Source organism: Brassica napus, chromosome A9, assembly GCF_020379485.1.
Source record: "Brassica napus cultivar Da-Ae chromosome A9, Da-Ae, whole genome shotgun sequence".
In the NCBI taxonomy this organism is placed as follows: Eukaryota; Viridiplantae; Streptophyta; class Magnoliopsida; order Brassicales; family Brassicaceae; genus Brassica; species Brassica napus.
This window is the reverse complement of record NC_063442.1, coordinates 7924398-7938594: the sequence shown is the minus strand read 5'-3', so window position 1 is coordinate 7938594 and position 14197 is coordinate 7924398. Positions and strand designations below refer to the sequence as shown.

The window sequence follows — 14197 nt, the reverse complement described above, 5'->3', positions numbered from 1 at the left end:
TTCTAATATGTGACTGTTTTCTTTTAAAATTTTTATAATATATATTTTAATTATTTACAATATATAATTTAATTAATTGTTTCGTCATATATATATATATATATATATATATATATAATTTGATGTTTGATTTACTTTTTTGAAAACATAAATAATAAGTTATTTTTTAATTAATAAAAAAACTAAAAAAAAAGTTAATCTAATAAATATTTGTAAAATGATTAAGCCCGCGTGTACGGGCAAAACACCTAGTAAACTATATTTTGGATACCTATTCGAGTTTTAGTTCCGTTTTGGTTCGGTTACGAATTTATATCTATGATGGTCTGGTCTCAAATTTGGTTAATTTGGATTTTGGTTCGCGCGTAATATACACGGGCTTTTACCAATCGAGATTGTGCTAATTTTTGCAAAGGTCCCATGCACAAGTGCAATTATCATAATTGTGCAAGTGTACCCGGAAGCCGGAAATCATAATTGTTGCTTAAAACTTCCTCCACGCATAATCAAATCTTAAAACGTTGGTTTTAAAATTCGTTTGCTTCTGGTTACCTTTTGCATTGGAATTTTATACACCAAAATAGTTCAAATTTGCCTCTTTGTTTGTCAACAATGTTTTCACATCATGGTCCACCGCTGTTTTTTTCAATCAAATTCACAGTTCACATAATTGCTACATAAGTAAATTAAAAATTGGTTATGTGTCTTCGAAACTCTTTTTAATATTAAAGTTTAATAAAACTATGTCAAAAAGATAAAGAAAACTAGACTGAGTTTAATTAAAATTCAGCAGTATTATATAAGACACTGGAGTGATATGAGATTCACAATTCCTCTATTTCAAATTAGAAAGAATCATTTAAAAGTTTTCGCACAAATAAAAAAGTACTAATGTTTTATTAATACAGATTTGATTTCAAAGCAAGTATGCATAACAATATCCTTGCTCTATAAGCTGAATTGACATGGACTAAGTTTAAATTTAGGTAAACGACTACATAGAGGATAGAAAAACAACAGTCTCTAAAGCGATACATATTATGAAACGGGTGATAGTGAGAGTATAAAAATTTGAAACAAACCGACTTCTTTGAGTCATAGAGGACAAAATAAGTACAAACATTTGTGCTGCTAACGTTCTAAACTTTTACTAATTCCATCTGCACTTGTATCACAGATTCTGGCTTTATAATTTTATTATAGGTATAGGTATAGTGTAGCTATATATGCACATAAGGAAGGAGGACGAAGATATTACGTTCTGATATGTTTTTAGACCCTTGAAATTGGAGAGAAAGTGACATTAGGCATGAAAGACGAAATGACTTCTTCGTTGATATCTCTGTTTACCGGAGTTGCCATGTCAATAAGCTCTCTAAGTGAACTGCATCTAGACAAAGAGTTGCTTCTTTCTCCTCTTGATACTTCGGTTCTGTGCAGCTCAGCCACACATACAGAGAACGCTTGTAAAGCTGAGAGCTTTGCATGAAAGTTTACCTCGTAATGACCTTCTCTGATAAACGCCATTGTCATTGCCATTGTCATCTCCTTCTCTCCCTGAAACATATTAGGAATAAAGTATTCCACATCAAGAATTTAAGAAAACATTATAATATATAAATAGTTATGGCCGATTCACTTATCACCAATTAATTTTTAGTTGGAAGTCCATCATAAAACCCGAATCTAACATCAGTTATTGTATATTTCAAGATCAAGAAAGACAAGTTGAATCATACTTTGTTTAAAAAAATCTTACCTCAATGAAAAGTTCCAGACCGTGGTGCTTGTTGATTAGTTCTAGTTCTTCTAAGACAAAAAGGTGACAACCCATGTCCCATCCGCTACAATCACACCCTCCACCTGATCTCCATCTATGCAGTATCGGTGTAGGACATGAGTTTTCAGCATCAGGCAAACCGTGGTTTCCTGTTGGAACTATAACTTTCATCTCACGTCTAGAGAGTTTACTGTTAGAAGAAGAGTCTCGAATAACAATTGCTGCAACCTCTAGACCTGGATGTAAATCCGTGGCCGGCCAAGGATCAGATGATGTTGCACTGTTCTCTGAATGTTTTGAGAAACTACGAGTCAATCCTCTGCTGAAACTGTTCTGCCTTTGAATATGCTTTGAGCCATCAGATACACTGTCATGTTTGGAACCACTTCTCCGTGCACGTGCGATGTCAAAAAGAACAAACTCTGACACGGTTGATTCCACAGGATCTTCGTATGGTTCTTCTTCTGCCTCTAAGGAGATTTGAGTTGAAACTTGCATCTGTCCTATAAGTGAAGATTCTATACCTGAAACATTCGACTTCTGTTCAATGTGGTTCCTGTTGCTTCTACAACCAATGTAGCGAAACGAATAGACGAACCTAGAGTCGTCATTATCATCCATCCATGTCCTGGCCATATACACATCACCCGGGTGGTCTAGGGAGAAGGTGAAAACAGGCATCCCAAGTTCATATTGTATACTGAGATGGGCATGTAGATGAACAGGTGAAGAAGACTTGTTTCTTGAGAGTGTTTCTACTCCACTGACCTTGATTTCGCCTGACTTTGGTATCAGTGGGTTTCGGTTTGAAAATGGATTAGACATTTTCTTGATACGGCTAAACCAGCTTGAAGAAGAAGACTGGTTGTTGCTTGGCTTTGAAGATTGCATAAAGGGGAGTTGCATCCTAGCAGAGAATGACTTTTGCAATTTCGGTTCCATGTTTCTATCTGACCCTAAAGGCTTAGCTGATCGTTGTTGTTGTTGTTGTCTCCCGTTTGTGTTGAACCGTACCCCAAAGAAACCACTAGAAGAATATTGCTCCACAGAGAACTTTTCAGCATCTGATATGTTTCTTCTTCTGCTTCTTCCCTGATTGAAGAAACCGTGTCTCTCTTTTGCCTTGTTGCCAAGTTTTGTAGGTCGTGGTGGAATGTTCTTGCAAGAGGAGTTGAGGGCACGGTGAAACATAAACTCATCCTCTTCCCCTGGCTTTTGCGAATTGAAGAAATCACGTAGAGTAGGAATAACGTTTTCAGAACACTGTGCCATCTTTGCTGCTTTTGTAGAACTAATTAAGAACACTCTATTACCATCAGACAAGGCCAAAACTTCTGCACAGAATTTGATTTAAGGCATCAGTATTGTAATGCCAGTTCCATGACGAAAACTAGAAGCCTTTGATCATCATGATACATAAGAGAAGAGATTCAAGAATGCAGCAAACATATAAAGAAGACGAATATAATGAAATGGGTCAAGACAATGATCACTTACCAATCACTCCTTCAAAATGATGGAAGAGCTAATGAGGATGAATAATCTGACTGCAACTTCTTGAGGAAACTATCACTGTTCATGAACCTTTTACAGAGAGAAGTTAAGATTGCAAATCTTGATAGATAAGTCAAGATTCAGCTACGCTCCTACAAGATCTAAAGGGTCAAGTAGCATAGGAATCAAGTAGTTGTGAATGTAATGAAAGCAACGGACAAAAGCTGTCTCAAAAATTATTTAAGAAAGACAGTTTTGGTTTCACTTGCATTCTAAGCCAATCATAGAAAGGGTGTGCTAAAAGACACAATCAAATACCAATTGATGGTTTCAGAGTAGTGTTCTTGAAGAGTAGTACCAAAAAAGCAGATGCAATCAGTAGCACAACTAAAAGCAAAAGGAGAAACAATATCCTGAGCAGAGGAGCCTCTGTAACTCTATTAAATTAAAAAAAAACAACTTTTCTGTGCATTCTTTCAAATATTTTCTATTAGAGATAAATAACAAGAGAACTTGTGTGATGTGTTTTTATAGATTTTAGCTACAGAACACCTCTAAGTTAATCCACCTCAGGTGTTTTTAAGTTAATCCACCTATGACTTCACTTTTCATTGCTACAGAACTTTTGGCTTTAATTTTTCCTTTTATCTCTCTCAAGGTAAGCAAGAGCATGGATTCCTCTGCACACAGCTATTCTACATGGTGCTTGAGATTATTAAATCTGTCATTAAGAGAAAGAATGGCAATTAAGCATCCAAGGGTCCATAGCTCAGTGGTAGAGCATTCCACAAGACTATTTAGCTTCTTATGGTGACTATTGATGCTTGTGGGGGCACAGAAACAAGAACATCTCTGCTCTGATACGCAAAATTCAAAAGATCATCCAAAGTCAAAAATACAAAGTTTACATACAAGTTATTTATTTATTACAAAACATTGATTACAAATCATAAAAACCATCAAAGCAAATCCACAATCACACCATTCCCAATCCATAATCAAATCTCCATCACAGATTCAAAAAAAGAGTCCAATTCGCGGTACAAGACCAAATGAATGCATCGTCCAGTATTTGAAAAAGAAAAAAAAGGGAACTACGAAACTGACCAATGATGATAATGATGAGGATGCACACGATATGAGAGCCTGTGTAGTGGCTCATATCTACTCTTATGAGGATGATGGTGGGTTTTGATCATATTCTGCAAAGCCTATGAGCTGTTTCGTCTTTTTTGTTTTTGTTATCACCATCATCATAGAGCGTTTCTTTTGCTTTCGAGCATTGATCCGTCTTTAAGAGCAGCGTGAGCTTCGTTCTCTTGTCCTAGAGCTGAGAGAGCTACAGCTTGAAGATAAGATGCGATATGCCAAGCAGGAGATATCACTTGGGCTTGCATTGCATCGTTCAATGCCTCTTGGGGCATATCATTCATCAGGTGACACAGACTTCTCCTTGCATACACAGTTGGTGAAACCATTGTCCCGCCCTCTATAAACTGTCAAAAGCAAAAAAAAAAGTTAGCATCAGAAATTGTGATAGAATTTGCCTATGATTTGCTCACTAACTTTTATCTGACAACATCAAAACATTCACCTGAGAATAGCATTCGGAAGCATTTGCAAAGTCTTTGTGCCTGAAAGCAACATCACCCTTTTTCTTGAAGTTCAGCGAGTCTTGCATCTGGTTGGTCCACATCTGGAACGAAAGCTGAACATTTTACACAAAACAAAAAGGTAATCAGATTACAATAAGAAACAAGGATTACAGTCTTGCCAAGGACTTGCAATGAGACAGTTACGAGTGTTAAGAAAGGAACCTCTGTGGCTGCTCCCTCATCATCTTTATATCCAAGTTTTTCAACAATCTCATGTATGGCAGTTAGATCAGTTCTTAGGCATGCTTCTCCAAGTGGTGAAAGAGGCGTTGTTGAGGCACTGCTTGGTATTCCCATCAGTTGATGTGAAGGAGTCTTTTACATGATTAAATGCACAAAACATATCAGCCAGACGATACAAGAGCTTGAGAAAGATAAAATAGAAGTGGTTGTAGCCTTTGTAGGAAAGTACCTCAAGGTCCTTCTGGAGAGGAATCATTGCAGTGACTAGAGATTTTGGGTTAGGCCGTTCTCGAGGCTCATACTGCAAGCATCTAGAAGCTAACCGTACCAGTTCAGTCCCGTCATCACTTGAAAATTGACCCTCCAAACATGAATCGATCAACATCTGAATGTTCCTGTCCCGTATGAGGTCCAGCGCCTACAAATACAGAGAACAAGTGAAGTTTTAGTTAGAAAGATACACTCTTCTTTGAACAGACCTAACAGACATTCAGAAATAATTGTGGTAGAGAGTGACTTGTTTGATATATTAAAGCATAAGGCTTACATGGCTAGGAGGAATGTGTTTTCCACTAAGAAGATCAAGCAACAGAGTTCCATAACTGTACATCACACTTTCTGGTGTCACGCGACCTTTAGAAACAAACATACGAAAAAAACTATTATGTAAAGAACAAAACTTCGTCACAGTCCAAATAAAGAAAGCTGGTACGCCAAGTGTTCAAGTGTATTACCTGTTCTGAGATACTCGGGAGGAGTGAAAGCAAGGTTGGTACTATAACTCTTACCATCTCTACTGTTTTTCATCAGACCAAAGCAAGAAAGCCTTGGATTCGAGTCCTAAACCCAAATGATGAATCTTACATACACATATCATCAAGGACAGAAATTAAAAAAAAAAAAAAAGCTTTAACTTACATCATCAAAGAGAACTCTATAAGCATTAAGGTCATGGTAGAGTGAACGCCCTTTGCCGGTACAATATTCCAAAGCTTGAGCAATATGTAAAGCTACTCTTAGTCTCATTGCCCACTTCATCGGCTGTGACTCCCCTGAAACATATCAATAGTTAGAGACAACACAAGCTTGATGTAACCATACATAAGAAGGGAGCTTATATCTTACAGTGGAAAAGATGCTTAGCCAAGGTTTCATTAGGCATAAACTCAGCAACAAGAAGTCTCTCTTCACCTTCATAGCAACATCCAAGCAGATTTGCCATCCTATAATTCCTTAACTGACCAACAGCTTTAGCTTCCTCCTATTGAGAAAAAAAAAGAAACCAAAGATTCAAGAACCCAAATTGCATAAAGGTAAGAGCTTTAAGCAACCAACATCATTCATTACCAGGAACTGACGAGAATCAGGCCAAGCTTTCCTGTTAAACCTTTTGACAGCAATACGTCTCTGGTTATCAAGCTTCCCTTTGTAGACAACATTAGGAGCTTTCTCTCCATGCTCTGACACTATATTCTCTGTAGCAAAACCTGATGTAGCGTTCCTTAGCGTCTCTATAGAGAATTCACGGAACTGAGGCAGATCGTTCCCTTCACCAATCCTATCATCAACACCTGAGAAGAAAAAGAAGCAAATCCACGAGTTCAAGACAACAACAAGAACAAAAGGGTCAAAAATGGATCAGAGCTATAAGTGTTACCTAAGGCTGTGAGTCCACGATTGGATTCAGGTGGCTCTGAAAGGCAACAGAAGGAACATAGCTTGGAAATTTCACAACCCATTTCAGTGTTTCAGTCAAACCATACAAAACCGCGTTGAATTTATAAAACAGATCAGACAAAACCCAATTGGTGATGTTCTTGAACTTACAAAACGATACCAAAAGGGTAAAGATCGGTGAGAACTGAAGTAAAGCAGAGAAGAAGAAGAATAAATGCGAAAAAGGATGAAATGAGGAATCGAGAGACGCTCGTGTGGGTGTTTAGCTCGAGAGAGAAAGCTCAAGAACCTAAACTTTCTATCCTTTTTGTGGGAAGACAAAAGCAGACAACTTTGCCAGAAAGTTTTAAGAATTATAACTTTTATTTATTTTTTATTTTGTGTGTGTTTTGGGGCTAATAAGTGTAAGAGAGAAACAGCAAAGCAAGCACAGGCCTCTCTCCTCACCAAGTCAACTCCACCAATGGGTCCGAATAAAACATAAGAACCAACTCACTTTTGCTATCATACACACCTTTAACAACCATTAATTTTTTCAATTTCTTTTGTACGTTTTTTTCTTTTTAGCTTGTAAAAAAATGAATATATGCTCACATTTTATTTATATAAGAGTACTTTCTATATATATAGTTCATTCTACTTTTTTTTGACAAATATATATAGTTCATTCTAGCTCATATATTTCGACAAAATATGGATTACACATAATACATGTGTACACAACAGAAATATCAGCTGACAAGAACGATGTTGGTTACCTTAACCAACCAAAAACTTGCTCACATTTATTTCAATAAATAGCAATTATATTTAAGTTGGAGCTTGTAGAGACCAACATTTTTGCATCATAGGCTTTCAGAAAAAAAAAAACATTTTTGCATTATCGATGTCGAATGGTTTATAAGACTGACCTAAGGGCTAATAACAAAATCCCTCTATATTTTCACAAATATATTATTATAATTACTAGATCCTTTCTCCGCGCTACGCGCGGATAATATATTTAAATTGCTTATATATATCATTTTTATTTGTATGTGAATTTTTGTATGTTAAATTATATATAACTAATTTTTAAATTTGATTATTTTTTTATATATTTTTAGTCTGAAGTAAGTATTTCAATTATATGTAACACAAATAACTAATAAAATATGAAGAATCAAGTCTGACATTTTAGACTAATATCAAGATCGGAATCTCATCTCGAATAAATTCACGAAAAGAAAAAGTACTCCAATGACCTACTTAAAATATAAAACCCCCTTTTAAAAAAAATGTACTTAATAATATTTTTTACGTGTAATAGTAAAAAACTGACAATTAAATATCGATCTAGGATATTATTTTAATATATCTAATGGTTAAATATTAATTATAATAAACAAATTTTGAATTTTGTAATATTACATGAATTAAAAGTATTTAAAATCTATTTTATTAACATAATATATTTTTATTCATTTATTATTTTGACGTTACAAAATATTGCTTTAGTTTTATTTGTATATTAATTTTTTAATAATTTAGTTTCTTTTTAAGTAATTTTAAAATTACCAAGAATATAATATATTTAAAATTATTTATTTAAATATATCCAAATATGATGTCTCATTTTTATGTGTGCTTGCGTTGAGCATGTTTAATTTGTAGTTTGTATATTTAATAACACCTTGTTGTGTGCCGTTCTATGGTTTTAATAAATATGTTGTCATTTCATTTTTATTACTACTAACATGATTTTTTAGTGATCAATGATAATGTATTTTTAACGTTATGTATTATATTTTATCGTATATTTTCTAACTTTTCATGCTTGCACTTTTTTTAGAATTATTTTAATTAGATAATAGGTTTAAAGATGTATATAAAACTGTGTATGTTGTAAATTTAGATTTTTTTAGTGTAACTAAGTACTATCAATTATGAAAATTATATTATGATTTTATTTTACTAAATTTTTCTTTCTGTGTATATTTTTTTGTTTTATTTTGTATTTTTACAATTTTATTGTCTTATTTTTTAATTGCAGAGAATTGTTATTTCTAATTTTTGTTTCATATACCTTAAAAGTATTCGGTTGATTTTTATTTGTTTTCTTTTTCCAATTACAATGTACAGTTCGACCGTTTCTTTTTTTGGATCAAACTACTAATATCATTAGATAGAAAAGCTTAAACTCCAAGAATTGAGTGAGTATTTGTGCTAGAGAAAACTGATTTAGCCAATAATATAGTGAGATGTTATATGAAAACTCTTCTCTGTTGTCCTACGCTGTACATAATTAAGTTGTTGTAAAAATTGATTATATATTTGTGATAACTGAAAATACATCTTTATGTATTCCTTACTTCATCCTTAATTGGTTTATGGTTCGACCATTTCTAATATACTGAGAATAACATAATATTAGATGTTGATTATCTCCTTCCAGTTAGGAATGTATAGAATGAGAGAAATTCAAAGTGATACCACTTTACAATTTCGTCCTCATATCTATATAGAGTTAGTTTATAGATTTTATATCTATTTTAAAATGTATTCAGTTTTAATTAAAATCTGTAATATTTAAAAGTTATTACTTTAGAAAATTGTCATTCAATATATAAATTTAATCAATTACACAATAATTTACATAATTTAATTGGCCACACAATATCAAATAAATATAAAATTACATTGAAATATAAAAACAATTTATATAGTGAAACAAAAAATAGTTTTAAATCATTATATTATAAAACAAAGGGAATATTCAAATTATATTGAAACATTAGAATATTAAGAATAAAAAAAGTTGAAATCTCAACGTCGATCGTTTACGTCGGCCATACCTTAGACTATCTCTAATGAAAAAATAATATTTTTTATTTGTGAAAGTTAAAAACTAACCCAATTGATTTTAGTATTTTATAAAATTATGATATTACTTACACAAAATATTTTTTTTCAAACTATTATGTAAATAAAAATATATAATTATATTTATATAAATAATATATTTCACTATCTCCAACAGTGCTTGTCCTTATCTGCAGGGTCTTCATCTCCAGCCTGCTTGTTTTCACCACCACCACATCCTGCTCTCAGAAATCTCGCCTCTAAAAGGGTTTTTTTTACTCGGATCATCATCACGGTACGACGTTTACCTCAATCATTATCTGTTGAAGCATTTCTATGATTTCCTCAAACTCTGGTCTGTCTTTTGGGTCTTAGTTCCAGCATCTCTGTAGAAGTCCCTTCACTTTTGGATGTGTCTTCTTTGGAATCTTTGGTCTAAGACCCTGTAGAAAAAAGAAGAATTCAATTTAGCCAAAAAAATCTTGTATGTGACGTTCTTAAACTAAATACAGTACCTTCTGAACAACGCCAACAGCCGCTTGTAGTGGAGTCAAATAAGCATATGGGATCTGTTTCCATTTACAATTTAGTCATAGTATCTTTAATTAGCATGTAGAACAATTCAGAGAAAGAATTGTAAGCAGAACTGTTACATGACCAGTCAAAAGTTCCCATATCACAATCCTATAACTGAACACATCTGCTTTGTGACTGTAAGGTTTGTGTTCAATCACCTGGATCTCAGAAGTAAATTGTCAAAGTGAGTGAGTGAGAGATTAAACAGAGAGTTATGGACTTCATACCTCCGGAGCCATCCATCGATGTGTCCCTGTTTCAGCTGTCATCACCCCTGATTCAATCTGTACTCTGACAACTCCAAAATCAGCAACCTTGACAATCTGCTCAGAAAATAAACCCAAATTTTAGAACCCCAGAGAGAGAGAGTCTCTGTTGCTTCTACATGAATAACCAGAGAGAGAACAAATCTTACTCCGTATCTTACAAATCTTACTACGTAAACAAATCTTACTATGCATTCCACATCATGATTCAAATTAATTGCATTAACCTCATAGCAACCTTATACGCTCAGGTTTGAGAAATTTGATAGCAACCTCCAAACTGCAATAAGTGCCTCTGTGCCTGCATAGGAATCAAAAACATATTAATGTCACTTCTGGATAAAAAGTTAAAACACTTTTTAAAACAAATCTTACAAAACAATAAAACTCACAGATCCCCCCATATGAACCAAGATGCCACTTTCTTTTCAATTTGGAACTGTTTCACGTCAATTTCCCACTCGTCAGTTCCATCCGTGGGTATCTCAATGCAGGCGGGTATCAGATAGTTGCTTGAATTGTCACGCTCAAAGAAAGAAATAGCCTTCTGTCTTGAACCAAGTTGATCCTGTCGAACACACAGCCAAAGGAAACTATATGTACAGCCTCCAAAATCAATTTGAGAATCAGGATAGAGAAAATACCTTAAGCTTCAGTATCTCATTGCCTAATGCATCTTTTAGACAACCTGTTTCCCATAATTCCAAAGTTTATCAACCAGTTTAGTCACAACAAATACATAAAGTTATAATAACTTACCAAGGCATTCACTAAGTAATAAACATTACGGCCAGAGAAAATAGAATTATGATTCTAAGTTCAATTAATCTGACAAAAAAATTTACTATTCCTCACAAGGTCTAAGAGGAGAATAGATATGCAACAAAAATAGGAGCCTCACCCCCACATCGTTAAACCAAACCGAGCGAAGACTTACATTACCTCAACCCTTACCAGGAAGCTAGGCTGCAAGAAAAGTGCTCCCAAAATCAACCCCTGGTGTGAAAAAAAAGAGAGAAAATCAAATCAGAATTGATGAAGCATAAAATCAATGGAAGCCATCGCAAGAGCAATGGCAAAAAATGGCTTCTAGGATCAACAGGGCAGTTTAATTGAAACTGGCACTATTTTGGTTAATTGAATAACAAACAAAAGCAAGATAGTGGGACATATTGAACTTGCCGTTTGGTTTCTTTGCTATAGTTTCAGCAGAGGAGGTTTTCGGGATTGAATCGGATCAACTTAAGACAAAGTGGTTTATACGGAAGGAGATAAAGAAGGAGGTGAAACGAAGTGTACTGAAGAACACCATTGATTGATGGTAGATGAAGCTCAGTAACGGAGACTGGATGAAGAGGAAAGGAGAAGACGAAGTCGAAGGATAGAGTCGATAGGGTTTCTTTACCTGTGTTGCTGGGCCGCAGAATGACGAAGTCCACTGAAACAATAATTTTTTTTCTCAGACAGAAATCAATATGACATGGCACTTTGTAAGATTTTTATTGGATGATTTTTAAATCTGACGTGGCAGTCTCACCATTGAGTATATGCTGCTTTTAGTATTGTGATTTTTGTTATTCATAAATATTGTGATTTAAATTTATTATGCTGCATAATACTTTTAGAAGTCAGAACATTAGAGATTGCGTAGCAATGGTTTGTTGATGAGTTTTTCAACTAAAATTAATACTAAAATATTATAAAAAGAATAATTTATCAACTAAAAATAATACTATAATATTTTAAAAGGAGGAGAGAGGAAGATAAAACATGAGAAACGTATGGTCTTTGAGAAATGTTTACAGTTTTTAGAGACTAAAGTTTCATGTGTCATTTTGTGATTAATTTTTTGTTTTTTCATTTTAAATTTTAATTTCATAATAAATTTATATTAGTATTAAATGATTGAGGTATTATCTAGAGAAACTATACCACTAATGATGTTGTTAGCATTGGTAAATTTTCAATAAGAGTATCTTATCATTTACAAGTAGAAAATATAATAAAGAAGAGAGAATGTATCATCTAATAGACTCTAAAAAGTTGTTATAAAAATTCTCAACATATAGCAACTTCCAATCTCATTTTTTTTTAAATACTAAATTATATTGGTGAAACCATAAGCTTTTCATTAATAATGATGCTTTTAGCCTCTCATTCCAATTCCACGTTATATGATTTATAGCTGTTTGTAATAGTATACCAAATTTTATCCATACTTTCAAAGTGTGAGATTATATTTTAGTTAGCAAAACTATTAACTGTTTGTTAGTTTATAATATAAATGACAATTATATATGTTCAACTAGTTTTGTAAATATTTGTATATTAGATAGAATAGCCAGTGAAAATTGTACTCGTAAAAATGTTTACTTATCAATTATATATCAATTTAAGAAAATTGACTATATTTTAAATATTTGAATATTAGTTAAACTAATTAGAATTTATTTTAAAAATTATAGTTTTAAAAGCACATATATTAAGAGATTTATGTCATATTGATCTAGAAAATAACTATTTCATATGTTAAAATATTATGAGTAGGTGTAATATTTGTTAAATATTTTGTTTATATATTATAATTTTTTATATAAAGTACGAATTTGTGATTTTTATTTAAAATTGAAAATTAAAATGTGGCCATTTTAAATGATATATGTCAGCATATACATATATTTCCAAAATAAAGTAGAATAATTTTAATTTAATTTAAAATGTTAAAATTTATTAAAGTATCTCTCAAGTGGTAATTTTAATCTCGGGAATAATTCTTTTATCTTGTATTATTATAATATAAAGTAAAAATACTATAAGTATTGCATTTCTCTACTTGAAATCATATAAGGTTTTGGTATAAATCCAGGGGTATAAATATGCCTAAATCCAAAATGGATATGTTACTTATGGTGTGACATATTATATTTTTAAAAGTATATACAAGAGTAAGAGTAAGTTAGTGAAATTCGTAAAGTGCTTTTTGTCAGCCGTAAAGTGCATTTAAGATTACCATTTGGATTTTTATAATATTTTTTATAAATTAAAATATATTGTAAAATCTATTTTTTGTGTTATTTTGTGTCTACATGTACTTTAATTTACTTTTATAATTTACAAAAAAAATTATCTAATTATTTTTACTATTTATTTTAATTTTAAAGATTGTGTAAATTTATATCATAAATTTTACATTGTGTATAAAGCTGAAACTGATACTAATATATATAAATAATAAATAAAATTATTTAATTATCGAGACGTTTATAAAACTTAGTGGGTTTTAAAATTTTGATAATTATATTTTTTGAAAGATACAGTAACATTATATTAGATACAGTCTTACAAATTTATATGAACTAGAATTCTTGTCCGCGCTACGCGCGGATTGTACCTTATAAACTTAATTTTATATCTTTATTATTATTATTTTTGAAACTCATTTTACATCTTTATATATTTGAATATTTTATACCATTTTACTTTTCAAAAAATTAAAATGTCTAAGGTAATGTGTAACATATGGTGATCGATTTGAGTTTTCGTTGTGATTTTTTTGAACTGATAAATTTCACTTGTTTTTTATTTTACATTTATGTAATTTCTCAAATGTTATTTTTTTGATCTGGTGTTAATTATAAATATATTGAATATTTTAAAATAGGAGAAATAGTATATAATAGTGTTTGGTAAATGTTTCATCCAAAAAATTGTATATCCATCAAATA

At 32.2% G+C, this 14197-nt stretch overlaps 2 protein-coding genes and 1 long non-coding RNA gene across 3 annotated transcripts; all 3 read right to left on the bottom strand.

Annotated features, from left to right (window-relative positions):
- Nucleotides 1–951: 951 nt before the first annotated feature.
- Nucleotides 952–3758, bottom strand: LOC106377671. The gene is made up of 3 exons (XM_013817931.3): nt 3278–3758; nt 1760–3114; nt 952–1557 (listed from the first exon to the last, which is right to left on the bottom strand). The coding sequence occupies exons 2-3, from the start codon at nt 3050–3052 to the stop codon at nt 1273–1275; spliced, it is 1578 nt and encodes a 525-aa protein (XP_013673385.1). The 5' UTR covers nt 3053–3114; nt 3278–3758; the 3' UTR covers nt 952–1272.
- Nucleotides 3759–4138: 380 nt separating this feature from the next.
- LOC106450801 (serine/threonine-protein kinase BSK7) lies at nt 4139–7170 on the bottom strand. The gene is made up of 10 exons (XM_048739713.1): nt 6770–7170; nt 6460–6683; nt 6238–6373; nt 6031–6164; nt 5847–5952; nt 5660–5745; nt 5342–5530; nt 5092–5244; nt 4869–4982; nt 4139–4770 (listed from the first exon to the last, which is right to left on the bottom strand). Exons 1-10 carry the CDS (start codon nt 6849–6851, stop codon nt 4528–4530), a joined length of 1467 nt encoding a protein of 488 aa, XP_048595670.1. The 5' UTR covers nt 6852–7170; the 3' UTR covers nt 4139–4527.
- Nucleotides 7171–9524: 2354 nt separating this feature from the next.
- Nucleotides 9525–11840, bottom strand: LOC106450818. The gene is made up of 4 exons (XR_007316206.1): nt 11117–11840; nt 10865–11040; nt 10700–10773; nt 9525–10529 (listed from the first exon to the last, which is right to left on the bottom strand). It is a non-coding gene; the product is annotated as an uncharacterized LOC106450818 (long non-coding RNA).
- Nucleotides 11841–14197: the final 2357 nt, after the last annotated feature.